The 26491-nt window shown below is 35.3% G+C and overlaps 2 protein-coding genes across 2 annotated transcripts in view; both read right to left on the bottom strand.

Annotated features, from left to right (window-relative positions):
• Positions 1-26491, bottom strand: part of LEKR1 (leucine, glutamate and lysine rich 1) — a 173923-nt gene that overhangs the window by 91023 nt on the left and 56409 nt on the right. Inside the window, exons 3-5 of the mRNA XM_047100406.1 lie at positions 24981-25100; positions 19610-19785; positions 10624-10809 (exon numbers count right to left, since the gene is read on the bottom strand). Of these exons, the coding sequence (XP_046956362.1) occupies positions 10624-10809; positions 19610-19785; positions 24981-25100 (482 nt within the window). The remainder of the gene's footprint in view (positions 1-10623; positions 10810-19609; positions 19786-24980; positions 25101-26491) is intronic.
• Positions 16855-17224, bottom strand: LOC124526436 (H/ACA ribonucleoprotein complex subunit 3-like). Its single transcript, XM_047099429.1, has one exon. It carries the CDS (start codon positions 17222-17224, stop codon positions 17030-17032), a length of 195 nt encoding a protein of 64 aa, XP_046955385.1. The 3' UTR covers positions 16855-17029.

Here is a 26491-nt window from a genome sequence, read left to right as displayed (position 1 = left end):
GGACACAGCAAAGGTGGTCATAAGAGGAAAGCATATACCAATCCAGGCCTTCCTAAAGAAGGAAGAAAGATCTCAGATATACAACCTACCTTTACACCTTGAAGAGCTTGAAAAAAAAACAGCAAATAAAACCCTAAACCAGCAGAAGACAGGAAATAATAAAGATCAGAGCAGAAATGAATGCTATCGAAACCAAAAAAAAACAAAAACAAAAACAAAAACAAAAACAAAAAACCAGTAGAACAGATGAATGAAACCAGAAGCTGGTTCTTTGAAAGAATTAACAAAATTGGTAAAACCACTAGCCAGTTTGATCAAAAAGAAAAAGGAAAGGACCCAAATAAATAAAATCAAGAATGAAAGAGGAGAGATCATAACCAACACAGCAGAAATAAAAACAATAATAAGAGAATATTATGAGCAATTATATGCCAATAAAATGGGCAATCTGGAAGAAATGGACAAATTCCTAGAAACATATATACTACCAAAACTGAAACAGGAAGAAATAGAAAATTTGAACAGACCCATAACCAGTAAGGAAATTGAATTAGTAATCAAAAATCTCCCAAAAAACAAGGGTCCAGGGCCAGATGGCTTTCCAGGGGAATTCTACCAAACATTTAAGGAAGAGTTAGCACCTATTCTCTTGAAGCAGTTCCAAGAAATAGAAATGGAAGGAAAACTTCCAAACTCTATGAAGCCAGGATTATCTTGATTCCAAAACCAGAGACCCCACTAAAAAGGAGAACTTTAGACCAATTTCCCTAATGAACATGGATTCAAAAATCCTCAACAAGATATTAGCCAACCAGATCCAACAATACATTAAAAAAATTATTCACCACGATCAAGCGGGATTTATACCTGGGATGCAGGGCTGGTTCAATATCCGCAAAACAATTAATATGATTCATCACATCAATAAAAGAAAGGACAAGAACCATATGATCCTCTCAATAGATGCAGAGAAAGCATTTGACAAAATACAGCATCCTTTCTTGACAAAAACCCTCAAGAAAGTAGGTATAGAAAGATCACACCTCGAGATCATAAAAGCCATATATGAACGACCCAATGTTAATATCATCCTCAATGGGGAAAAACTGAGAGCTTTCCCCCTAAGGTCAGGAGCAAGACAGGGATGTCCACTCTTACCACTGTTATTCAACATAGTATTGGAAGTCTTAGCCTCAGCAATCAGACAACACAAAAAATAAAAGGTATCCAAATTGGCCAGGAAGAGGTCAAACTTTCACTCTTCACAGATGACCTGATACTCTATATGTAAAACCCTAAAGATTCCACCAAAAAACTGCTAGAACTGATTCATGAATTCAGCAAAGCAGCAGGATATAAAATCAACTCACAGAAATCGGTTGCATTCCTATTCATCAACAATGAAGCAACAGAAAGAGAAATCAAGGAATCGATCCCATTTACAATTGCACCAAAACCATAAAATACCTAGGAATAAATCTAACCAAAGAGGTGAAAAATCTATACACTGTAAACTATAGAAAGCTTATGAAAGAAATTGAAGAAAATACAAAAAAAAATGGAAAAAGATTCCATGCTCCTGGATAGGAAGAACAAATATTGTTAAAATGTTGATACTACCCAAAGAAATCTACACAGTCAATGCAATCCCTATCAAAAAAAAATCAGCATTCTTCAGAGAGCTAGCACAAATAATCCTAAAATTTGTATGGATCCAGAAAAGATGCCGAATAGCCAAAGCAATCTTGAAAAAGAAAACCAAAGCAGAAGGCATCACAATCCTGGACTTCAGCTATACTACAAAGCTGTAATCACCAAGACAGTATGGTACTGGCACAAGAACAGACACTCAGATCAATGGAATAGAATAGAGAACCCAGAAAGCGACCCACAAACATATGGCCAACTAATCTTTGACAAAGCAAGAAAGAATATCCTATGGAATAAAGACACTCTCTTCAGCAAGTGGTGCTGGGAAAACTGGACAGAGACATGCAGAATAATGAACCTGGACCACTTTCTTACACCATACACAAAAATAAACTCAAAATGGACGAAAGACCTAAATGTAAGACAGGAAGCCATCAAATTCCTCAAGGAGAAAGAAGGCAAAAACCTCTTTTATCTTGGCCACAGGAACTTCTTACTCAACATGTCTCTGGAGGCATGGGAAACAAAAGCAAAAATGAACTATTGGGACCTCATCAAAATAAAAAGCTTCTGCACAGCAAAGGAAACAATCAGCAAAACTAAAAGGCAACTGATGGAATGGGAGAAGATATTTGCAAATGACATATCAGATAAAGGGTTAGTATCCAAAATCTGTAAGAACTTCTCAAACTCAACACCCAAAAAAACAAATAATCCAGTGAAGAAATGGGCAAAAGACATGAATAGACACTTTTTCCAAAGAGGACATCCAGATGGCCAACCGACACATGAAAAAATGCTCAACATCACTCATCCTCAGGGAAATACAAATCAAAACCACAACGAGATACCACCTTACACCTGTTGGAACGGCTAACATTAACAACTCAGGCAACAACATATGTTGGCAAGGATGAGGAGAAAGAGTATCTCTTGCATTCTTGGTTGCAATGCAAGCTGGTGCAGCCACTCTGGAAAACAGTATGGAGGTTCCTCAAAAAACTAAAAATAGAACTACCCTACAACCCAGCAATGGCACTACTAGGTATTTATCCAAGGGATACAGGTATGCTGTTTCGAAGGGACACATGCACCCCAATGTTTACAGCAGCACTATCAACACTAGTCAAAGTATGGAAAGAGCCCAAAGGTCCATCAATGGATGAATGGATAAAGAAGAGGTGGTATATATATACAATGGAGTATTACTCGGCAATCAAAAAGAATGAAATCTTGCCATTTGCAACTACGTGGATGGAACTAGAGGGTATTATGCTAAGTGAAATTAATCAGTCAGAGAAAGACAAATACCATATTACTTCACTCACATGAGGACTTTAAGAGACAAAACAGATGAACATAAGGGAAGGGAAGCAAAAATAACATAAAAACAGGGAGGGGGACAAAACATAAGAGACTCATAAATATGGAGAACAAACAGGGTTACTGGAGGGGTTCTGGGAGGAGGGATGGGATAAATGGGTAAGGGGCACTAAGGAATCTACTCCTGAAATCATTGTTGCACTATATGCTAACTAATTTGGATGTAAATTTAAAAAAAATTAATTAATTAAAAATTTTAAAAAAAGGAAAGAAAATACTGTATAACATTAAGACCTTTGTTCCCTGAAAGTTGGTAGAACTTGCTTGTTAAAAAATTTGTTTTTTTCTTTGTGAGAAGACATTGCTCCAATCTCTTTAATAGTTATAGGGCCATTTAATGTTTTTGAGTAAGTCTTGGTAAGATATAGTTTTCTAATAGTATATCCATTTCATCTAAGACTTCACAGTTGTTGGCATAAGATTGTTGACAGCATCCACTTTTATTATTATTTTTTTACCCTTTATCTGTAGTAACTGCCCCTCTTTCATTACTCACATTTTACATTTGTATTTTCTCTCATCTTCTGATTAAACTTGCCAAAGGTCTACTCTGTTGGTTTTTAAAAAAAATATCAATGCTTTGTTTTGCTGGTCTTCTTTATCATCTCTTTTCTATTTCACTCACTGCTGGTATTATTTTTATTATTTTTTCTTCTGTTATTTGAGTTTGTTCTTTCCTTCTTTTTTCTTTTTTTTCTTTTTTAATTTTAGAGAGAGTGAGAGAGCATGTGAGTAGGGGGCAGAGGGAGAGGGGGGCGGCATGGGGGGAGAGAGAGAAAGAGAGAATCTTAAGCAGACTCCAAATCACAACCTGCGCTGAAATCGAGTCAATGCTCAACCAACTGAGCCACTCAGGTGTCCCTGTCCTTTCCTTCTTATATGACTTCTAAAGCTATACATCTCCCTGAAAACACTTTGGCTGTATTCCACAAGTTTTGATATATAGTGCTTTTAATATCATTCTCTAGATATTTTACATTCATTATAATTTCTGCTTAAAACCAAAAGTTATTCAGCAGTGTATTTTTTTAAACTGTGAATGAGATAAGGATGCCCACTATTATTATTATATTCAAGATTATACATGAAGTCCCAGCCAGTACATATGTGTCATGACCAAGGATTATGAGTGATCCAACTGAAACCCAATGAAAAAAAAGAGAAAAAAAAACAAGAGAAATAAAAATCTAACAAGTTTTCAGGCTAAAGAATGAAGTACCTTTAAAGGAAAAAGAATCAGAGCTGCAGTAACATTTGCAACACTGAAAGCTAGAAGACAGAGCATCCACACTGTACTGAGAGAAAAGAACTCAAGAATCCTATAATCAGCTGAGATACCATTATGACCATGAAGCTGAGAATTGCATTTTGTATTTTTTTTTTAATTTTTTTTTTCAACGTTTATTTATTTTTGGGACAGAGAGAGACAGCGCATGAACGGGGGAGGGGCAGAGAGAGAGGGAGACACAGAATCGGAAACAGGCTCCAGGCCTCGAGCCATCAGCCCAGAGCCCAACGCGGGGCTCGAACTCACGGACCGTGAGATCGTGACCTGGCTGAAGTCGGACGCTTAACCGACTGCGCCACCCAGGCGCCCCTGCATTTTGTATTTTTAAGGAATATCTATAGCACTAGATCATGTATTCAACATACAGGAGAGCTCCACAAATTCAAAAAGGTATTATAAGTCACATTATTTAGCCAGAATACTCTCAAGTTAAATAAATAATAAGAAAGTAACTCCTTCCCCAAATAATTAACTACATACTTAGAAATTCAGAAATATACTCCTAGATAACCCTTTCACCAAAGAAAAAATTAGAAATTACACAGTACTTAGACAGTATTGAAAAGAAGAATATTCATATTGAATATATGAGACATAGATAAAATTTTACTCATAGGAAAACTCATTCCTTCAAATGCCTCTATCATTGAACAAAAAAAAAGATGAGAAATAACGAAGTATTCCCTTCAGAAGTCTGAAAAATAAAAACAAAAAATAAAAAGAAACTAGGAATAGGAAATTAATAAATATAGAGATGGAAAGTAATGTTATAGAAAATAAAAGTAATAGCATAAAAAATACAAAGGCTAGTTCTTTGAAAAGACTAAAAAATGAAGGCCTTGCAAGCCTGATAAATAATAAAAGATAAACGAAAAATAGACAAGATTAAAAATCAGATATCAGGCCTAATCACAGACAGAGGGAATATTTTAAAATAAGAGTATTGCATTCCATATTATGGGTATAAATTTGAAATCTTAGAGAAAATTGAATAATTTACCATCCAAATATAAAGAATCAAAACTGATGTGAGAAGAACTGAATATTCAAATAGTCAATTACCACAGACAACTCTGAAAATACTAAATACCATTCAAAGACATACTGAAATCAAAGGAGTTCATAATTGAATTTTACCTAATGATATGTGGTTCAGGTCAAGTTTTATCTAACTTTAAAAAACGGATAATTCATGTGATTAAACCTGTTTATTTATGATGTTCACTTAATTTTAATGCAAAGCTCTGATAAAATTAGTACTTGCTAGTAAAAAAAAACCTTATAAACCAATCTCATTTATTAATATATATGCACAAAATTTACAAATAAAATATATACATGTAGCAAATGATATATTCAAAAAGTAAATGATGCATGGCTTATTCCATGAAAGCAAAGACACTGCAACATCAAGAAATTCAATAATACTAGTCCATTTTACCAGTTGGTTAAAGGGGAAAAAAACACTATTATATCAATAGATGCTGAGAGGCACTTAACAAAATCCAACAGCATTTCATTTAAAGCATCTAACTAAAATTGGAATACAAGTAAAATAGTTAATTAAAAATAAATATTTACCAAAAACATCAAACATAATTCCAAGTGGCAAAGCACCAAATAATTTCAATTAAAATCAGTAAGTAGATATGGATGTTCAATGTCATTATTATTTAACAAAGTCTGAGGGGTTCAGATGAACTTCATAAGATATTAACAAGATAAGAAAATAAAATAACAGATATAAACACTGGAAAAAAATAGATGAACTCTTTTTGGGCGGGTATTGAGCAGGTGATACAATTGTAGAACTAGATAATCCAAGAGATACTAGTAAAAAAACTACTAGAATTAATATGAGGATTTTATAAAGTTGATGGATATAAGACAAATACACAAAAATCAATAACCTTTCCTTATTCTATCAACAAATATGAAGATTTCAATTTTCTTCCATTCTTTTAACTAAAACTGTCCTTTTTCCTAAAACACTGAAAACTGATGCTGGACAACTTGAGTTCAGCTTTAGAGAAATTGCCACAAAACTTGTGTATAGACAATCTTTGTGCCTGCTCTATGGGTCAAAATGATCACCAGAGACACTTAAATTACAAACCAGAAAAACTCATCTGATTCCTGCTGCCTGTTCCCACACCATATGAGAATGCTTCAAGCCTGACATCTGAAAATCTTTCACTAGGAGCACTCAAGACCCAGACACTGGGTTTGTAATTTGCTCCAACCATTAACCTATATTTTTCTTTTGTTTCTGTAGAAGTGTCTCTTATTAATTACCTGATTGCTTGCTAAACAAAACAGAGTCTATATCATGGCTAACACCACCTGCTACACGATTAAGGCCTTACGTGACTCTCAAATAGCATTACAATATTAAACACTGAAATAACTCATTCATGAAGCAGTTCTACAAAATAAAATGGTATTAGATGTTTTAACTGCAGCATGGGTGGAACATGTGCCATCATAAACACTGAATGTTACATATATATTCCAGATTACCACTAAAATGTAACAGGATTGCTAATTGTGCTCAAATTGGCACTTCTTAAAATTTTTTTAATGTTTTATTTAAAAAAAATTTTTTAATGTTTACTTTTGAGAGAGAGAGAGCGCGCAGGGGAGGGGCAGAGAGCTAGGGAGTCACAGAATTCGAAGCCGACTGCAGGCTCCCAGCTGCCAGCACAGAGCCTGATGTGGGGCTCGAACTCACAGGCCTATAGATCATGACCTGAGCTGAAGTCGGCAACCTAATCGACTGAACCACCCAAGCGCCCCAATGTTTTATTTATTTTTTGAGAAAGAGAGAGAGAGGGAAGGGTGGAGAGAGAGTAAAACACAAAATCCCAAGTAGACTCCAAGCCCTGAGCTGTCAGCACAGAGCCGAACACGAGGCTTAAACCCACGAACCGTGAGATCACTACCTGAGCCAAAGCCAGATGCCCAACCGACTGAGCCACCCAGGTGCCCCTCAAATTGCCACTTTAAACAATCTCTCCCTCTCCTTTAATAATTGGTTAAACTCCTGAACTGGAGGATTTTGGTCAACTATCAAAGGTCTCTTTATTGGGCTTCTTTTTCTCATAATAATTTCAATCATGTTTTGCTGTCTTTTAAATGTCTCTCCACCTGGTGCCCAGACTCCCTCAGTGGCATAACTTCAAGTGGACAGATAATCTTTTCTACTCAAGGAGATTCATATATGTTGTCTACCTTGGATTTGGCTGCCTCTGCTTTTAACAATTCCTATAACCCCAAATGACCAATGCCCCTATTCAGCAGCAAAAAGTTACAGAAGATAAGACCTTCCACCCTCAGCAACCTTAAAGATTTAAGGGTCAAGTAATTCAGGGGGCAAATGATGAAGAGAACAAAGGTAAGAGAAATGGGGCTAAAATCATCTCTTTACAACTTGCAACCCCCCACTTATAAATTCCTGAGACATGCAGAGTGTGACATTCCTCAAGGAACTCATGGCTACTTTACTGTTGATGTTTCATTAAAGACTAAAAGCAACCTTATCTTAACAACAGCCCTCCAAGATCCTGGAGACCTTGCTTTTTAACATGCTCAAATTCCTTAGAGACTTACCTTATCCCTAACCCCCACTAACTAAAAAGTATATAACCAATTACTCCTCACAATCCCAGTGCAACTCTTTCTGCCTACTTGTCCTGTCTCTGTGCTATAATAAAAGCACGTTCTGGCACCAAAACAAAAACAAAAACAAAATACCAAGAGACTGAAATAGTGAAAAAAGTCCACTTATAGTAGATGCAAAAACATGACAGTCATAAATTTAACAAGAAGGAAAAAGTAACATAGCCAAATAAAACTAAGAAATCATAATTAAAAACAAAAAAAGTTTAAAGAAATGAAAGGACATACTGTATTCTTGAATGAGAAGACTTTTACAATATTAAGACTTAATATCACTAAAAACTCCAATTCTCCAAAATTTAATATGTAAATATAATGCAATTCCAGCTAGAATCTCTGTTGGGATTAGAATTAAATGAAATTACTTTAACTTCATGTGGAAGAATAACTTCTTGTAAATATAAATATGTAAGAAAGTATAAGGACTGGAGGAGAAAAACTTTACTAAGTATCAATTAGTCTTTGGATTAGAAGTAAATACAGGATCTTAAAAAATTCAAATTGAAGGCTAACTCCTCCACGTATATATTTAAAAAGTAAGAATAGTAGAAAGAGAAAGGATTTACCAGCTGTGAGATTATGCTATTAAGTCACTATATTCAAAATATATAGTGCAAATATATATAGTGCAAAATATATAGAACAAAAGAGAACACAGTAATCAATGCTAACATATATAAAATTTTAACATATGACAAATAGTTCTATTCAGTGTAAAAGGATGGATTATTTAATATACAATACTGATACAACTGGTTATCCATTTGGAAAGAATAAAACTAATCCCCCATATCTCTTACCATATAAAAAATAAATCTTACATGGATTAATGACTTAAATGTAAAAAAAACCCTCGAGACTATCTGTACAATTTAAGAATGTTTTAACCAAAACTAACCAAAAACAATACAAGACATATCATTTGATCACATCAAAATGAAAAATTTTGGTAGTAAAATTTACCATAAAAAGTCAACAAATTATACATTAGAAAAAAACCGAATATAGATTATAATTACTACATTATACAAACTGCTCTTAAAAATTATCAAGGAAAATTCCAATAATGCAATAGAAAATTGGCAAAATCTATAAATAGGTAATTCACAGAAGGGAAAATTAAAATATTTGATATCTGCTCCAACTTCACGTAATGAGTCCTTATTTTCCATTCCAGCACCACTTTCTCTCCAGATTTCCTAGTCTGTGGTGTGCTCCCATCATTAAATACTCTCAAGAAAAGAGGTTCAGAGTCCTCTGTGACTTCCTTCTCTCCCTGTTTACTTAGCCAGATGTTCACCTCTCTAATCCTGGGTAGTCTGCTCAATCTTGATTCTATCTTGGCTTTCCCATTGTGGCCACGGAGATGACCAAGGAGACACAGTGCGATAAGCACGAGTCTTGGAATCTGAACTCTTTCACTCCCTACCATTTACCAGCTATGTGAAAACAGGCTTGTTACCTTTCTAGGTTTTGATTCTCTTCTCTGCAAGATGGGACAATTATACCTGTTTTTCATGATCCCTGTGGCAACTGACAGAAGTAATTTACATACAGTGCATATTAGGACCCAAAAAATGTAGTTCCCTTCCTACTTCAGTTTGTTACAGTTAGTCTCGGGCCTGGGTTATCAGCAAAGGTATTTTTTATTTTATTTTTTTTTAATTTTTTTTTCTACGTTTTTATTTATTTTTGGGACAGAGAGAGACAGAGCATGAACGGGGGAGGGGCAGAGAGAGAGGGAAACACAGAATCGGAAACAGGCTCCAGGCTCCGAGCCATCAGCCCAGAGCCTGACGCAGGGCTGGAACTCACGGACCGCGAGATCGTGACCTGGCTGAAGTCGGACGCTTAACCGACTGCGCCACCCAGGCGCCCCAAGCAAAGATATTTTTTAAATGGCTACCTAGCTCCAATTTCTTGATTATCTGGAACACCCCCAATCATTGTAATAACTTAATTTTGCTAAAACACTGCTTGTATTATAGTATTCTCCCTGAATGAAAATTGATTATGAATTTTCAAGGATTCCTATTGCCTTTAGGGAAAAGTACAAATTCCATAGTGCCAAGACACTCATTCCTCTCAGGTAGAAATTTAAAACCTTTGCCCATAGTGCCCTAAACACAGGTTTTTTTCTAAATTTTTTTTTAACATTTGTTTATTTTTGAGACAGAGAGAGAGAGCATGAACCGGGGAGGGTCAGAGAAAGAGGGAGACACAGAATCTGAAACAGGCTCCAGGCTCTGAGCTGTCAGCACAGAGCCTAACGCGGGGCTCGAACCCACCGACCACGAGATCATGACCTGAGCCGAAGTCGGACGCTTAACCGACTGAGCCACCCAGGCGCCCCACCAAACACAGTTTTTAATTTTTCCTTTGGGAAAATGAAGGAATATATTCACTTAAGTGTGAATGGCATTCACTCTCAATGGCAGAATCAGAAGGGATGATAGTAAATATTGATCACAGACACAGTTATTGACTTAGTTACTAGTAATTAGCCATATTTGCAACACTAATTAAAACAAGATTTTGTTGTGATTATAAAAGAAATAAAAATGTAAATACTTCTTTGTTATGGCCAGTTGCTAACAACAGCAAATAAAATCATTCTCTTTTACCTAGTACTTCTTTTTCCAAGTCATGGCATCTGGTTTGCAAGTTTGCTTCCTGTTGTTGGGATGTCTGAATCTGCTGAGACCTCAGTATGGCTGCATCTGACAACAATTTCAGATTTTTCATTTCCTCTTCAAGGCACATCTTATTTCTCTGGGACACTGTCAAACTTTTCTTTAGTATCTCTATTTCTGTATAGAAAAGTCAAAGTTTGCAAATAGACAAAATTGAATCATAAATCATTTCCCTGTAGAATGATTATTTTCTTCTAGAAAATCAATAGTTGAAAGTCAAGATAACTTTTCTGTCAGTAGAATGACACCTAACCAAAAAATTTAAATTTAGTAGTTATTCTGAAAAAGAAAGAAGAAGGATTGCATTGCTAAATGATGCATGAAAAGTTTTAGTAGGTTAGCCTTTAAATTGTATTAAATGGCAATCCATCTTGCTTTTTAAATGCTCACATAAATGAATAACACAATATCTGCATAATGTTCTGAGTTTTATTGAAATTAAATTGTTTTCTTGGCAACATGATTCAGAAAAGTACATTTAAATGTGCTAGCGTGAGCTGGTTGGGTGGCATTTCTAGGAGAGTAATTAGGGTACATTCTATACAAATTATGAAGAAAGACAGTAGGGGTGGAGAGGAATAAAAGGATTCAGTGTCTAAAACTAATAAATTTATGGGCAGAAAGTATTAGTTAATAGAGCTTAATGATTCTAATAATACTTTGTCCACTCAAAATGAGACCAGAATTTTATCATAGCAATCACTTGTCATTATTCTATCTACTTAGATTAAGTTTAATAAAAATATGCCTTCACAGCATTATGTAGATTTAAATGTGCTAATTTTATATAATTTTGTGAGAAATGCATGGAACATATTATCCTTCAGAATAATCATCAAGCTCTCCCTTAAGCAGTCTCTTCAGCACTGTCTTAAACCACCACTAAAATATAAAAATACACATACAATGATAAAATACTATAAAATTTGTACAACCGCAATTAATTTGAATTGATGAGGAGGTGATCTATGTGAAAATCTGGACAGTCTGCTTTTCCAGATAGTTCACTTGGCATCCCCTTTCTTGTTTAGCTTATCCTGGGCCATGTGATGGGTGTAGCATGTGATTGGGGATCAGAGGACACTGGCTTGGTCTTGGGGGCACCACAGCACCAGATAGGCTAGTGAAGACCTGAAGCAGAGAGCCAGAAGACAGACATGGCATCAGAGGCAATAGGGCTGGTAAGTGGTTAAAGAGAAGTAAAGTGGTTGGCTAGACAGAGCACAGAGAAGAGAACATGCCTTAAAGGATGGTGAAGAATAGAATTAGGAATGTGGTCCAAGGAGAGAAAGTAAAATGTCTTTCTGTGGGTGATGAGCATGTCCGAAAGAAAATGTGACCGTTAAGACAGATTTAGGGGTGACCACAAGGAGTCTGGCACCTACTTCACTTCTAATTGTTGCTCAAAATGGAAAACCTGGAGAAATAAATTGGCAGGGACCAAGTAAGTGAGGTTCTACTATATTCAAACAATTACTTAAATGGGAATATTTTTCCTAAGAATAACTATATGCTTCTAAATATTTACGGATATGCACCCATTTGTGTAAAGAAAACTGCTAACACACTAGTGTGTAAAATTTTAAAAGAATAGAGTTTAAAAAATATGGAGGTTGCAGTTTTTCTTTAGGCCCAATTTTTCTCTAGTATTTCTGTATCCATAAAGGTGGCTCCTTCTGCTGAATAAACTGTATCATATCCTAATCATATCTGTGTTTAAGTCAGAATGACAGTGCAGAGGAATCCGCACATGCTGTCACCTATTTTTCATTTGCCAGAATGATGCTGCTTAGGTTAGCAGGCTGACTCTGTAAGTGTACACTACTATCTGCCTCTAAAATAACTACTCATGTCAACATGACTTTCTATCTGACATTAGAAGAATAAGAATCTGCAATACAAATTCAGTTGTGAAATATATTCTAATACATGGAAAAGTACAGCAAGATTTCCAAACTAATAGGAGCTACATTTCTAATGTGAAATTAGAAGACTAAAACTCAATGAAGGGGAATTAACTCACCCTCGACAAATGACACATTCCCTGTACCTACGGCAATCCTGATGTCAAATATTGGGTCCTACCTTCATCATTCTACAGCATCATATCTGTCAGTCACGTGTTCCAATTTGGAGTTCAGAAGTTATGATTTCCACCAGGTCAACCTATTCTGGTTGTTGTACCCACCTTGGTTTCCCTTATCTCAGCACCCCCTATGAAGAAGGTCCTTCTAACTTCATTCATTTGGCTTGCTATTGCTCATATGCTACCATGGCCTGGCAATCTTTTCTGACCCAATCTGGACGTGACCTGGATCTTCCTAGAACTCATACCAATTTACACCATTTTTACTGCACTGATAATATGTATACATGTGATCTATTATTGGACTGTAAGTTACTTAGGCCAGAGATCATATATTAGTCATTTTTTATTCCACCCACAATTTTTACCATGATGTCCTAGAGATAACAGGAGCTCAATACATACCTACCAAATGAGTAAAGGCTTTATTGAGCAAAACTTCTAAATAGTTTCTGATATACTAGTTGAATACGGTATCCTGAATATTTTTTGTCTTATCTTGCCCTTCACTTCAGAGGCAAGCATTTTGAGTCACAGATTCTTTAATGTCAGGCTAGGTAAGGCAGTAAAAACACACATGCAAAAGCAGCTAACATTTTTAATAGGATGAGAAAATAGGCCTATTTCATCCCTAATTTCTTCAATTTTATGAAAATATGTGGACTACATTTCCAAGCCTAATTTGGAACTTGAATTTTAAAAATTCAGGAGCTATCCAATAGTTATTTTGAGAGTGGAAACAAACTGATTCTACACTTAAAATACACTTAAAATAATCTACCTTGGTAAAAATATTTTTTCCTGAAATTTCTTTTATTAAAATAGGTATGCTCTGCTTTAATAAATCCTAATCTATGCTAGCTCTCTCTCTCTCTCTCTCAAAAAATAAATAAACCTCAAAAAAACTTTAAAAAATGGGTGCCTGGGTGGTTCAGTCGGTTGAGCGTCCGACTTCAGCTCAGGTCATGATCTCACAGACTGAGTTCCAGCCCCGCATTGGGCTCTGTGCTCACAGCTCAGAGCCTGGAGTCTGCTTTGGGTTCTGTGTCTCCCTCTCTGCCCCTCCCCCCTCCCCCCTTGCACTCTGTCTCTCTATCAAAAAATAAATAAACCTCAAAAAAAATTTTTTTAAAGTAATACAAGAAAAAAAAGAAAACCTAATCTATGAATATTTGAGCTTAAAAACATTGATTATATAAAGAGATAGCCACTCATTAGAGGGGTAGGAAATATTTTACTCATATCCGCTATTCAATAATCAACATACTTGTCAGCAAGAAAATATTAAGCAAAGCCTTTTCTAGGAATGTTGTTTCTGTTCTGGACTTTGATTTTAAGCCTAAATTTTAATGTGCAAAACTTTTAAAGTATCTCAAATAATGTTGTGAATTTGTATGGGGTTCACTATATTATGAGTTTGCTAGGGCTGCTGTTAACAAAGTAGCAGAGACCGGGTAGCTTAAGGGGCAGAGATTGATTTTTTCACAATTCTGGAGGCTAAGAAGTCTGAGATTAAGGTATCAGCTAGGTTGGTTTCTTTCAAGGGCCATGAAGGACAGATCTGTTCCAGGCCTCTCTACTTGGCTTATAAAAGGCCATCTTCTTCCTGTGTCTTCAAGACTCTTTCTTCTGTATGTTTCTGTTTCCTCTGTTTTTATAAGGAACACCAATCAGATTAGAGCCCACCCATTTAAATTTATTTCTTTAAGAACCCTAGGGGCGCTTAGGTGGCTCAGTCGGTTGGGAGTCTGACTTCGGCTCAGGTCACGATCTCACAGTTGGTGGGTTCAAGCCCCACGTAGGGCTCTGTGCTGACAGCTCAGAGCCTGGAGCCTGCTTCAAATTCTGTGTCTCCTCTTCTGTCTGCCCCTCCCATGCTCATGCTCCGTCTCGCTCTGTCTCTCAATAATAAATGAAACATTAAAAAAAAATTAAGAAAAAAGAACCCTCACTCCAAATACAGATATATTCTGAGGTGCTGGGGATTGGAACTTTAACATATGAATGGGGGGGGGTGCAGTGACATAATTCAGCCAATAACATATTTTAGAACATTTACTGGCATTTACACTGTGATTATAAATATGGAAAAAAATAGATGAGCATGTGTTGGACTAGAAGATAAAATGGGAAAATGAAAACAACTATGTTAGGATAAAGAAATTACGGGTTTGTTTTACTTCTTATAAAAATGTTTCCATTGTTCTTCCTATATCAACTTTTCTAGTTTCATTATTTTTGAGAAACAGAGAGAGCACAAGTGGGGAGGGGCAGACAGAGAAGGAGACAGAATCCAAAGCAGGCTCCAGGCTCTGAGCTGTCAGCACAGAGCCCAACGCAGGGCTCGAACCCACAGACTGTGAGATCATGACCTGAGCCAAAGTCAGACAGTTAACCGACTGAGCCACCCAGGAGCCCCTTATATCAACTTTTCACTTGAAGAACTGTGTCATGCAGAATCAACTCACACCCTAAGAATATATCCACATAGATCATAAATAAAAGCTGGTATTGAAAAAGTATTTGTCATTTAAAATGTTTATAATATTGTTAAAGTTTATAGCTAATACAGCTTTTTTTAGCCGTTAGAATAAATATCATATAATGCTAGCTAATGTAAATACAATTATTAGTATTAATCTTACATAATTTCTTTATCTTAATAAGGTTTTTCTGTTGTTCTTAGTCCTATTAGCTTAATCATATGGACTTAAAATTATGTCTCTAGGAAATCTTTACAATTTTAGACATTCTAATAGATGTGTAGTAGTATTTCATTACAGTTATAATTTGCATTTCCCTAATTGGCTAATGTTGAACAATTTTTCATTGCTTTATTATTCCATAACCTCTAGGTGAAATTTTTGCTCACATATTTTGCCCATTTCCTAATTAAACTGTTTATTTAAAATGTAGAGTCTTGAGAGTTTTTCATCTATTCCAGATAAAAGTCCTTTGTGTGGTCCACAAATACTTTCTCCTAATCTGTAATTTGTCTTTTCATCCTCTTAACAGGGTCTTTCACAGAATAAAAGTTCTTAATTTTGTTGAGGTTCTTATTTATCAAGTTTTCCTTTTATGTATCATGCTCTTAGTTCAAGTCTGAGAATCCTAAGTCCCAAAGATTTTCTAGTTTTCTATTTTCCATTTAGGTCTATGATCCATTATGAATTAATTTTTGCATAAGGTGCAAGGTTTTGGTCAAGGTTCTTTTTATTTATTTTTATGCCTATGGGTAACCAGTTACTCCAGTCACTCCATTGCCTCCATTATTATTTTCAGTTTGTTAAAAAACAACAACAATAAAAAGGCTAGCCTATCCTTCTTCCATTGAACTGCTTGTTCACCCTTGTCAAAAATCAATTCTCCATATTACATGGGTCTACATTTTTATATATATTTAATATATTAGCTATATATTAATAAATATATTTAAACTAAGAGCATTAATTTTGCTCCCTTATTTAAGGGTACTAGCCTGACACAATGAACACTTCTTTAGGATATATGTATGGACATATGTTTTCATGGCAGGGAGAGCACATAAATACCAAAGAAGAATTTCAGGGTCATTGGGTAGGTGTATCTTTAGCTTTGTTAAACAACAACAACAACAACTGTCAGATCTTTTTTCAAAGTGGTTGTAGCATTTTATACTGTCACCAATTTGCATAAGAATTCCAGTTGCTTTTCTTCCTCACTAACATTTGCTGTTGTCAATCTTTTTCATTTTAACAAGTATAGTGGGTATGTACTGTTGACATTTGCATTTCCCTTTTTACCAATAATGTTCAGCACTTTTTCATGTTGTATTGGTCAATTGTATATGTTTCCTTGTAAAGTGTCTGCTCAAATCTTTTAGCCATTGTTGACTGGATTGTCTGTCCTTTCATTACTGACTTGTTGGTGCTCTTTATGTAATCCAGACAGCAATTCTTTGTTTTTAAAACGTTTTTTTTTTTTAAATATTTTCTCTGTCTGTGGCTTACCTATTCATTTTCTTTCTTTCTTTTTTTTCTTTCAAATCAATTTAATAACCTGGCAGCAATTCAAAATATGGAAAGATTCAAACTTGTTCCCCTAAAAGGTATGCTACCATGACTGTTTCACACAAGCATGAACAATGGCAACGATGAAACCGATTCCAAAGAGCAAGGATGATAAGAAGGTTTCTAGGCTCACACACTGAAGAGCTTGGTTTCAGAAAGTCTCTTGAGGGGTAGCAGAGGAGACATGAAATTTAAGGGGCCCTCAGAGGACAGGGTGCGGTTGCTGGGTCATGAGCACCTTGAAGCGTTTCTTGATGGTGATTCGGTGTCGAGAGTATTTGTCATCTGGGGAGAACCGAGCAGGATGAGCTGAGCAGGTCTGCTGTCCCATAGGGTCAAGCTTCTTCAGCGTATAGACTCGGTCTCCCTGATCGTTGAGGTAATACTGGAGAAACATGACCACACCAAAGCCAGAAGTTCCAATTTCGTCTGTACCTCTTCCTAACCGTCGCCAGTCTCACCACCTATTCATTTTCTTAATAGCATCTCTTGATGAACAGAAATTTTTAATTTTGATAAAGTCTAACACATCAATTTTTGGGTCTTTTTCTATCCAAAAAACTTCATTTACTACCAATTCATGAAGATATTTTCCTCTATTTCTTCTTTGATAGTTTTAGCTTTTATATTTAGTTCTATGATTTATCTTGAATTAGCTTCATGTACAATGTAATGTAGGACTTGAGGTATATTTTCCCATATGGGTATTCTACTGTTCTAGCACAATTTGTTGAAAGACTTTCTTGTTTCCCATTTGATCGTTTTGGCACATTTGTGAAAAGTGAAATAATCACACAAATAGGGATCATTTACCAGGCTATTGTTCCATTTATCTGTTGATGATCCATATGCCATAATACATAATAAATCTTAGAGACAGGTGATAGTAATTCTCCATTGTTTGGATACTTTTAAAAGAGTTATTTTTTTAGTTTATTTATTACCTCTGTAGCTTTATCATTTTGTATTTATTTTTTAGTGGTTGCTCTATGAATTATACATCATTTTTACATCCTTTTAGAGTCCTGGGATTCTGTTCATCTTTTTTCAATGTTACTTAGTTTTCTTCTTCAAAATGAATAAAGTTCGCTGATTCTTTTTTCTATAATCACAATATGCTATAGAAGTCCATCCAGTAAATTTTTATTTCAGATACTATATTTTTCTAATCTTGACTATCCAATTTTTAATAGTTTCTTGCTGAGATAGTCTATCTCTTTTCATTCATTACTAGCTTATTTTCTTTTATGTCATTGAACATAGTTAACAGCTAATTTGAAATCCTGGTTAGTTAATTATATCATCTGGATCAACTCAGCATTGGTCTCTGTTGTCTGTTCTCTTGAGTATGATCCATACTTTCCTGTTTCTTCCCAGTTCAAGGAATTGGGGATTGCATCTTGAACATTGGGGATGTTATGCTAAGGAGACCTTGAATTCTGTTATATTCCTCCAAAGGGTAGTGATTTTTGGTATTGTTTTATTTTAATAAGCAGCTAACTTGTCTGAACTCAAACTGTAAAATATGTCTACCCTTGGGTGACAGCTAAAATATCAGTTATTTCGGCCTTTGGTGGGCTGTTTAAAGTCTTCCCTGTGCACGTGCATTGTAGAAGTAGGACAGAGATTTGGAAAAAGCTTATATGCAAACTCTGAACTCTCCCTCGCTGATTATCTCTTTTCTGGGATATTCCCTTATTTCTCAGAGGCTGCCTTGATCTATGTCCTCCAGTCTTCAAGCCAAAAAGACTACAGATTTCTTCAGAGTTTTAGCTTCCCTGAGTAGAACACACTATACTCTGCCCTCAACCCATTAGCCTTAAACAAACAAAAATAAAAACAAAACCCCAGGGAATTCACCCAGTGCCATTTTCTTCTTTTACTTCAAAAAAAATAGGCTTTAAAAAATATCAGTTTTAGGCTCATAGGAAAATTAAGCAGGAAGTACAGAGATTCCCATATAACTTCTGCCTGCACACATGCATAGCCTCTCCCATCAACAACATCCTACACCAGAGTGCGACATTTCTTAAAATCAATAAACCTACACTCACACATCACAAACACCCCCAAATCCTTAGTTTATATTAGGATTCACTCTTGGTGCTTACATTCTGAGCTTTGACAAATGTATAATGACATGTATCCACCACTCTAGTATCATACAAAGTATTTTCATTGCCTTAAAAATCCTTCATGCCCAATCTATTCATCCTCCCCCCCCCCACCCCCCGGCAAACAAAGACTTTTTTTTACTATATCCATAGTTTTGCCCTTTTGAGAATATCATTTAGTTGGAATCATATAGTATGTAGCCTTTCAGTCTGGCTTCTTTCACTTAGTAATATGCCTTTTTTCAATTTTTGGACATTCTCTCTGCTATGTGCTTGATTTTGGTCACTCTCCAGGTGTTTTTAGGTAGTTACTTTGTCTAGAAATTATCAGTTATCTGTGGAAGGCTGATTCAACATGAGATACTCAGTCATTAACAGAAAAAAAGTTTAAAAAGTCAAATTGGCACACTTAACAGTAATAAACAGACTTCTGGTCACAGCTTTAGATAGATGTGTCATGGTTAATTTCAGATTATTGAATTTCAGGGTTCAAATTATTGAATTTCAGGGTTCAAATAGGTCATAATGGCCACCTAGTTTACCAACAAACAATAATTTTAAAAGTTAGTCATACGTCCCATCACATCAAATATCATTATTTCATTACTTATTATGTACGATATACCAAAAGGAAAAAGATGATTACATTCTAAATATACATAACAAACCTGTCAAGGCTGTTTCACTTATGGATTTAATTTGTAGAAAAACTTCTCCTTTCAGTGAAGTCCAGTTTTGAAAATTGTCATATACTTCATTTTTAATACTGGTTAGCTCCCTTTTAGTAAAAGTAAGTAATGAAAGAGTCTTATTCCACAAATATTTGTACTCCACCAATCTTTGACTGTAAAATAGTTTTAAAAATTAGGATTTTAAAAGTAGCAAGCATAATAACAAATATTTCTTTGAAAAAATGGTTTTCTTTGAAAAATGGTTTGAGAATGACCATATAATCTACTGCCTAAATGGAGACAATTTTGAAAGTAAAAGGAGGTGATATTTGTATTTTGCTGAGATGACAGATATAAACTAGGAATATCCCAGGAACACTGAAGTGTATGGTCAGCCCAACTCATTTTCATTATATTATTTTAACTATAAAGAAATAGAGCTAATTTTTTCATACATATTTATTCTACTAACCTTTTAAATTAATTCAACAGTAAACAGTGAAGAAAATTAGGTCACAGTGACTTAATCATACACCAAAATGGGAATCTCAGATTCTTAGACAGTATTCTTGCTACATACTATGCTTCTCCAGACAGTGTAAAACCCAAGGTAATAATAAAGAATACCTTTAAAAAATTTTTTTTTCAACGTTTATTTATTTTTGGGACAGAGAGAGAGACAGAGCATGAACGGGGGAGGGCCAGAGAGAGAGGGAGACACAGAATGGGAAACAGGCTCCAGGCTCCGAGCCATCAGCCCAGAGCCCGACGCGGGGCTCGAACTCACGGACCGCGAGATCGTGACCTGGCTGAAGTCGGACGCTTAACCGACTGCACCACCCAGGCGCCCCAAGAATACCTTTTAAAGTGAATGATGTAGTGCTTTTGCTTCATCAAGTGACACAGTTCAAAGAAATCACACATTTTTTGCAATCTCAGTGATTTATTACTTCAGATGTCCTGCCTATAATTTACCCAATAATTAGACAAGATCTGAAAGTTATCAGCAAAATAAATAAGTAAGTAAGTAAGTAAGTAAGTAATGACTGAAGCCATGGAAGTGTATAATTGGTTAATATATATCTTCCTGGATAGACTAGATCTATGATGCAGAGACTATATCTGTCTTATTCATCACAGTTTCCCAAGCACCTAGCATAGTACCTATCACATAGTATATGTTTAAATACTGACAAATAAATGAATGAGTAAAAATAATAGATCACCCAGTTGGAGGACTGAAGAAGTGAGAAGTGCTGGGGATAAAACACTGGATAACACTAACATTTATAGGACTATAACAGAAAATAATCCCTCAAAAAAAGACCAGCGAGCCAAAAGAATAATATCAGAAATTCAGGAAATAGGAAATGTAAACAAAAAATAGTGGTCAGTGTTTAAGGCCTCAGTTAAAGGCTGAACAGAGTCCACCACTGTATCTGGTATTAAGGAGTCCTCTGAAGATCTGAGAGAGAGACATTAGGTAGGAAAGGACAGAGTAGTAAAGCAGAAGTGATACTAGCAGTCAAGAACCTTGACTTAAATAGCAAGGAGAGGAAGAGGAAAATGCAGAGTAGAATGGTTTGTTGAGAAAGGAGACACCTGAATGTGCACACAGCTGAGCAACAATACGAGCACAGTCAGAGGCTAAAAACACAGACAAGAGATACAGTCAATCTCTTGTGCAAAGTCCTAGAAAGGCCAGATATAGGTCAGAGGCTAAAAGATTAGCCTTTGCCAGGAAAAAGGATGATGACATTCTATATGGTAACTAATGTCCACTTGAGTGACCAGAAGCCACAGAGGATACCTCAAACAGCATGCAGAGGTAGGAGCTAAGAGAGATGCTAATTTCAAAAAGCAGAGAAAGAGTCCAAATAGATCACTAAATCAAGGGGGCCAAAAGTAAGGATGAGAAGTCTGAATGTGGAACCAGAAACTGGTGGTAAGAAAGGGAGATCAGAGCTATGAACTAAGTCAAGGTCAAGGGGCTAATGGTTTTGGTGTAAGGCAGCTGCCGGGAATAAACCATGTACAAAGGGGTCAGGGTATAGAAGGATATTTAACAGGAAAAAAGACTGGATGTGGATTCAGGTGCTTCTTTAGGGAGAAAGGCAGGAAATAGAAAATTCAAGCTTGTTAGCCAAGACCAGATCCATGCTTTGTGGGGCCTAAATCTTATATTATTAGTGGTGAGTGAGAGGAAGACTCTCTTGGAAAAAAAAGAAAAAGGAACACAAAAATGATGTCCACAAAATTAGGTTTAAAAGTGTGTGCTTATCTATAGAATGAGAAAAATCATTACAAATGAAAATTGTAAAGTTGATAAATTCCACCAATATCACAAAATATAGGAAAATAATGTAACTTGCTAATAGTAACAGCTCTACAATATTTTTTTTGCTTGTAATTTTTGTCCACATGTTCTTCAACCACTTCTGCATATGAGAACCATTTTATAATAATGCATTATGTGGAGAGAATATAAAAATTATATAGCCTTTCATCTAACATGGCCATTAGTTTTTTATTATTGGTAGTTTCAAAATATTCTTTCAGCTTTATGATTCATTATTGATAACACTGTGTAAATATTACACATTGTCCAATTTGGAAAAACACTTTTCTAGTTTTCTTAAATGATTATAAGAATTGGAGCATTTCAAGTTTTCTTGGAAAATGACTAGACTTAAATTGTCTTTGAAATGATGAAACTCATAAAACAGGTTATCTTAAATGTCCTTGAAGTGGTGTGATTTTTATGTTGTATTCAGTGACGTTAGTAGCTTTTGTAAATTGGCAAAACATTTAAATCTTTCTCCAATGTATTTAAATAATTTACTCTACTTCATTGAATGGATTATTTCATAATCCAAGAGCTTTTTTTGAAAATATATCTTTCTCTTAATGAATTCACTTGTAATATAATCTGAAAAAAGAGTTATAATTTTTTATGCTAGAATAATTTATATTGCTTAAATTGATATTTATTGTTTTTATTCCATTAATTTTTAAAAATTCATACACATTCAAATTTTTAGTTTGCAATCCTTACTTGTATTATTGAAGCATTCTACAATGTTTTCCCAAATGTCAGTTATAATCGTGTATTCCCAACTCAATTTTCCCTTACTCGGATTCCACAAATGCTTGTGACTACTCCAATGGCATAGCAACATCAGAAGTTTAAGAGAGGGGAAACCAGTGCCTGGGTGGCTCCATGAGTTAAGCATCCAATTTCGGCTCAGGTCATGATCTCATGGTTTATGGGTTTGAGCCCCGCATTGGGCTCTGTGCTGACAGCTCAGAGCCTGGAGCCTGCTTCAGATTCGGTGTCTCCCTTTCTTCCCCTCCCTCACGCACACTCTGTCTCTCTGTCTCTCTCTCTCTCAAAAATAAACAAACATTAAAGAAAGAGGAAACCAGACTAGAAAAAGAAAGAATATTAATCAGTTACAATTAAACCATCTTACTTCTGCTAGACAATAAATAGTACCAATATGCCTCAGTTTTTTCAATAATTTACAATGCTACAAATCACATGCAAAATGTGAATAGTGAAAATTGACCGTATCAGTCCATAATATCCTGAAGCATCATTAATTATTTAAGCTAGTCCTGGTCTACTTTTTTTTAAATTTTTTAAATGTTTATTTATTTTTGAGAGAGAGCACGAGCATGAGCACGAGCAGGGAAGGGTCAGAGAGGATCTGAAACAGGCTCCAGGCTCTGAGCTGTCAGCACAGAGCCTGATGCAGGGCTCAAAATCACAGACCATGAGATCATGACGTGAGCTAAAGTCAGACACTTAACTTACTGAGCCACCCAGGCACCCCACGGTCTAATGTTTTTTTTAATGTTTATTTATTCTTGAAAGAGAGAGACAGAGCATGAGCAGGGGAGGGGCAGAGAGAGAGAGGGAGACACAGAATCCAAAGCAGGCTCCAGGCCCTGAGCTGTCAGCACAGAGCTGGACAAGGGCTCAAATGAACTGACCACAAGATCATGACCTGGGCCCAAGTTGGACACCTAACCGACTGAGCCACCCAGGTGCCCCTAGTCCTGCCTGGTCTAACCTTAAAATTTAATCAATCCTACCACTCATGATGGCATTAATGGATGAAACAAATGGGACTTCCTGAGCAGACCTGAGCCAAAGCTATTGGAAAAGCCAAGCTTGAACACCAGTGGGGATGATCAAAGTGGAGAACTGAAATCACCTGCTGGTTCAATACCAGATTTCTAGGAAAGGGCAAGGATTTCTGATGATAAAAATTATCATCTCTTTTATGAGTAGACTCCTTCATTCATTCAAAAATTATTTATTGAGCATCAGTTATGTGCAAGGCATTTATGAAAGGTACTTGGCCAACAGGTGATCACCAGCTAGTATATTAAAAACTTGTTAGCCTAGGAAATTTCTTTTAAGTTTATTTATTTCTTTCTGAGAGAGCAGAGAGAGAGGGAGGTGCAGAGAGAGAAGGAGAGAGAGAATCCCAAGCAGGCTCTGCACTGTCAGCACAGAAACCAATGTGGAGCTCGATCTCATGAACCATGAGATCATGACCTGAGCCAAAATCAAGAGTTGGACACTTATGTGACTGAACCACCCAGGCACTCCACCCAGGCAATATTTTTAACAGAACAATGTTTCTGGCAACAACTAGTAGATTGGAAAAAAAGGAAAAGAAAAAGAAAAGAAAGAAACCTAACATTCAAAATATTCATCCAACATATTTTTTTTAAGTCACCCAGAATCCGTGTCTATTTGTAATGCTCATTTAACTTATTTCCCTTTTCTAGCAGCTAAATTACTCAGTTTTGAAAAGAATCATTTTTTTCTGATATTCTCAATAATTCAATTCCAATTTTATTTAAAAAAAAAATGAACTTCCTTGTTTCTATAGAACACTGGGGTTTTTACCTTCAGGTATGATAAACCCTCCAAAGATGATATAAAAGCAGAATTAACACCATTTTTGTTGGAGATTTCTAAATTTAGAAGGTCTATTACTATCATTTAGAAATGTACCCTATTCTATGACTTTTTGTATCACTGGACTATCTGGCAGGGAATCAAATACACCAAGAAATACTCATCAAGGGAAAAATGAATTAGCTAATATTCTTTCATTCTAAATGTTACTGCAAAATAAAAGCAAGGTGTTTGCCTGATTTAAATGTTATTGGTAAAACTATTCAGTTGAAATAATGATTTAAAAAGAAAATAAGTAAAGTTGTTTTCATTGTTTCAACCACACTGAATATAGAAACTATATTACTAAAACGTGTTTGAATGTTTATAAAGTTAGTTTTAAATGTACTTTTTCAATCTTCATGATTTTCAATTCTTTAAAGATAATCTTACCTGAATGCTTGTGATTGTCTCTGTTTAATATTTAATTCATGTTGCAAATGACTCAATTCTTTCTGTACTCTCTTCAATTCATTTTGTTGACTTTTTAACTGCATACTTACATCCCAAATTCTAAAAATATAAACAAAAAACATCCATTACAAGTTTAAATAATCCTTCATGAGAGCCTTATTAAATTAAAATTTAAATACACTTTTAATAAAAATAAATTCTAAAAAACTATGCATCTTTATATATGCTAAATAAATGTACAGAAAAAGTATGGAGAGACACAAATCAAACACCATTAACACTGGGAAGGAGAGTGGAACCAATTGGCAGGGGAAAGGCAAGGAAGGGCACTGAAGGGAGGCAAAACTTTTTCTCTGTATCTTTTGTATTGTTCAAATTTTTACAATAAACATTTTTTTACTTGAATTACTAATTAAAATATAACTTAAAAACATCAATTTAATTTTTATTAAAGTAATGTGTATATAATTTCAAATGTCAAATATTACTAAAAGAGTTATAAGAAAAAAAACAGAAATCATTTCCTTTTACTTCAATTCCCACTGCCCAAAACAACTTTCAACGTTTTTCCTGATTCCTCTAGTATTTACTTCTATATTACTAAACAACATGCTTATATTATTATTCCTTAATATTTCAGTATAGATATTACCTAGTAAATTACAAATTACAGTTAAGATCTGATTCTGCTACATATAACTGAGACCTGAATATGATAGCTTAAATATACAAGAGTATATTATATTGCATAAAACAAATGTATTATTAGCCAATCTAATGCTGATGTAATAGCTTTATAGAATCATCAGGTCCCCAGGATACTTCCAACTCTCTGGTCTACTATCTTTGGTATATGTCTTTTATTTTCATTGACCATGATAATGGCAGAAACTGCAACAATTCTTTTCCCATTCCATACTAGCAACAAGGGAGAATAATGGCTCACTCCGTCTCTTATAAGGAAACTTCCTAGAAGTACCACTAACTACTTCTGCTGAACTTAGACACATGGCTGTACCTACTGTAAGTAAAGCTGGGAAACGTAGTCTTTTAATTGGAAAGATTAGCTCCCAGGTATATCCACAGTTCTATTACTAACAAAGAAGGAAGAATGGTGTTATAGTAGGTAACTAGCAGTCTCTATCACAATCCTAGTAAGAACTGACCCTCCTACACATACCTATACTCTTAAACGTACAAACACACCACCCTCCCCATCTTACCCTCCCAGTTTAGTTACATCAATCTTTTTATTCAGTACTTACATTATTCTTCACTAGTGAGATATCTGTTATGTTATGATCACATTTCTTTTCTTGTACAACTTTTTGGTGTCCCTGGATTGAAAACCCATCTCCTTTTCTTCTTAGTTTTCTGTGTACCTATCTTTGATACATCTTCCAAATCTGACAGAGGTCTAATTCTGCTTTCTCAATATCTTCAGACACAGCAGAAAACTCTTCCATATCATTTCTTTTCCAGGAAACATC

This window comes from Lynx rufus, unplaced genomic scaffold (assembly GCF_022079265.1).
Source record: "Lynx rufus isolate CCGP_SWC_20201006 ecotype Redwood Valley unplaced genomic scaffold, mLynRuf1.p SCAF_5, whole genome shotgun sequence".
NCBI classification, from domain to species: domain Eukaryota; kingdom Metazoa; phylum Chordata; class Mammalia; order Carnivora; family Felidae; genus Lynx; species Lynx rufus.
Note: the sequence above shows the minus strand (reverse complement) of the source record. Positions and strands in the feature narration are given on the sequence as shown.

What these genes read in the sequence shown, in the direction of transcription:
- LOC124526436 (XM_047099429.1), bottom strand. Translation starts at nt 17,224, where the DNA reads ATGTTTCTCCAGTATTACCTCAACGATCAGGGAGACCGAGTCTATACG.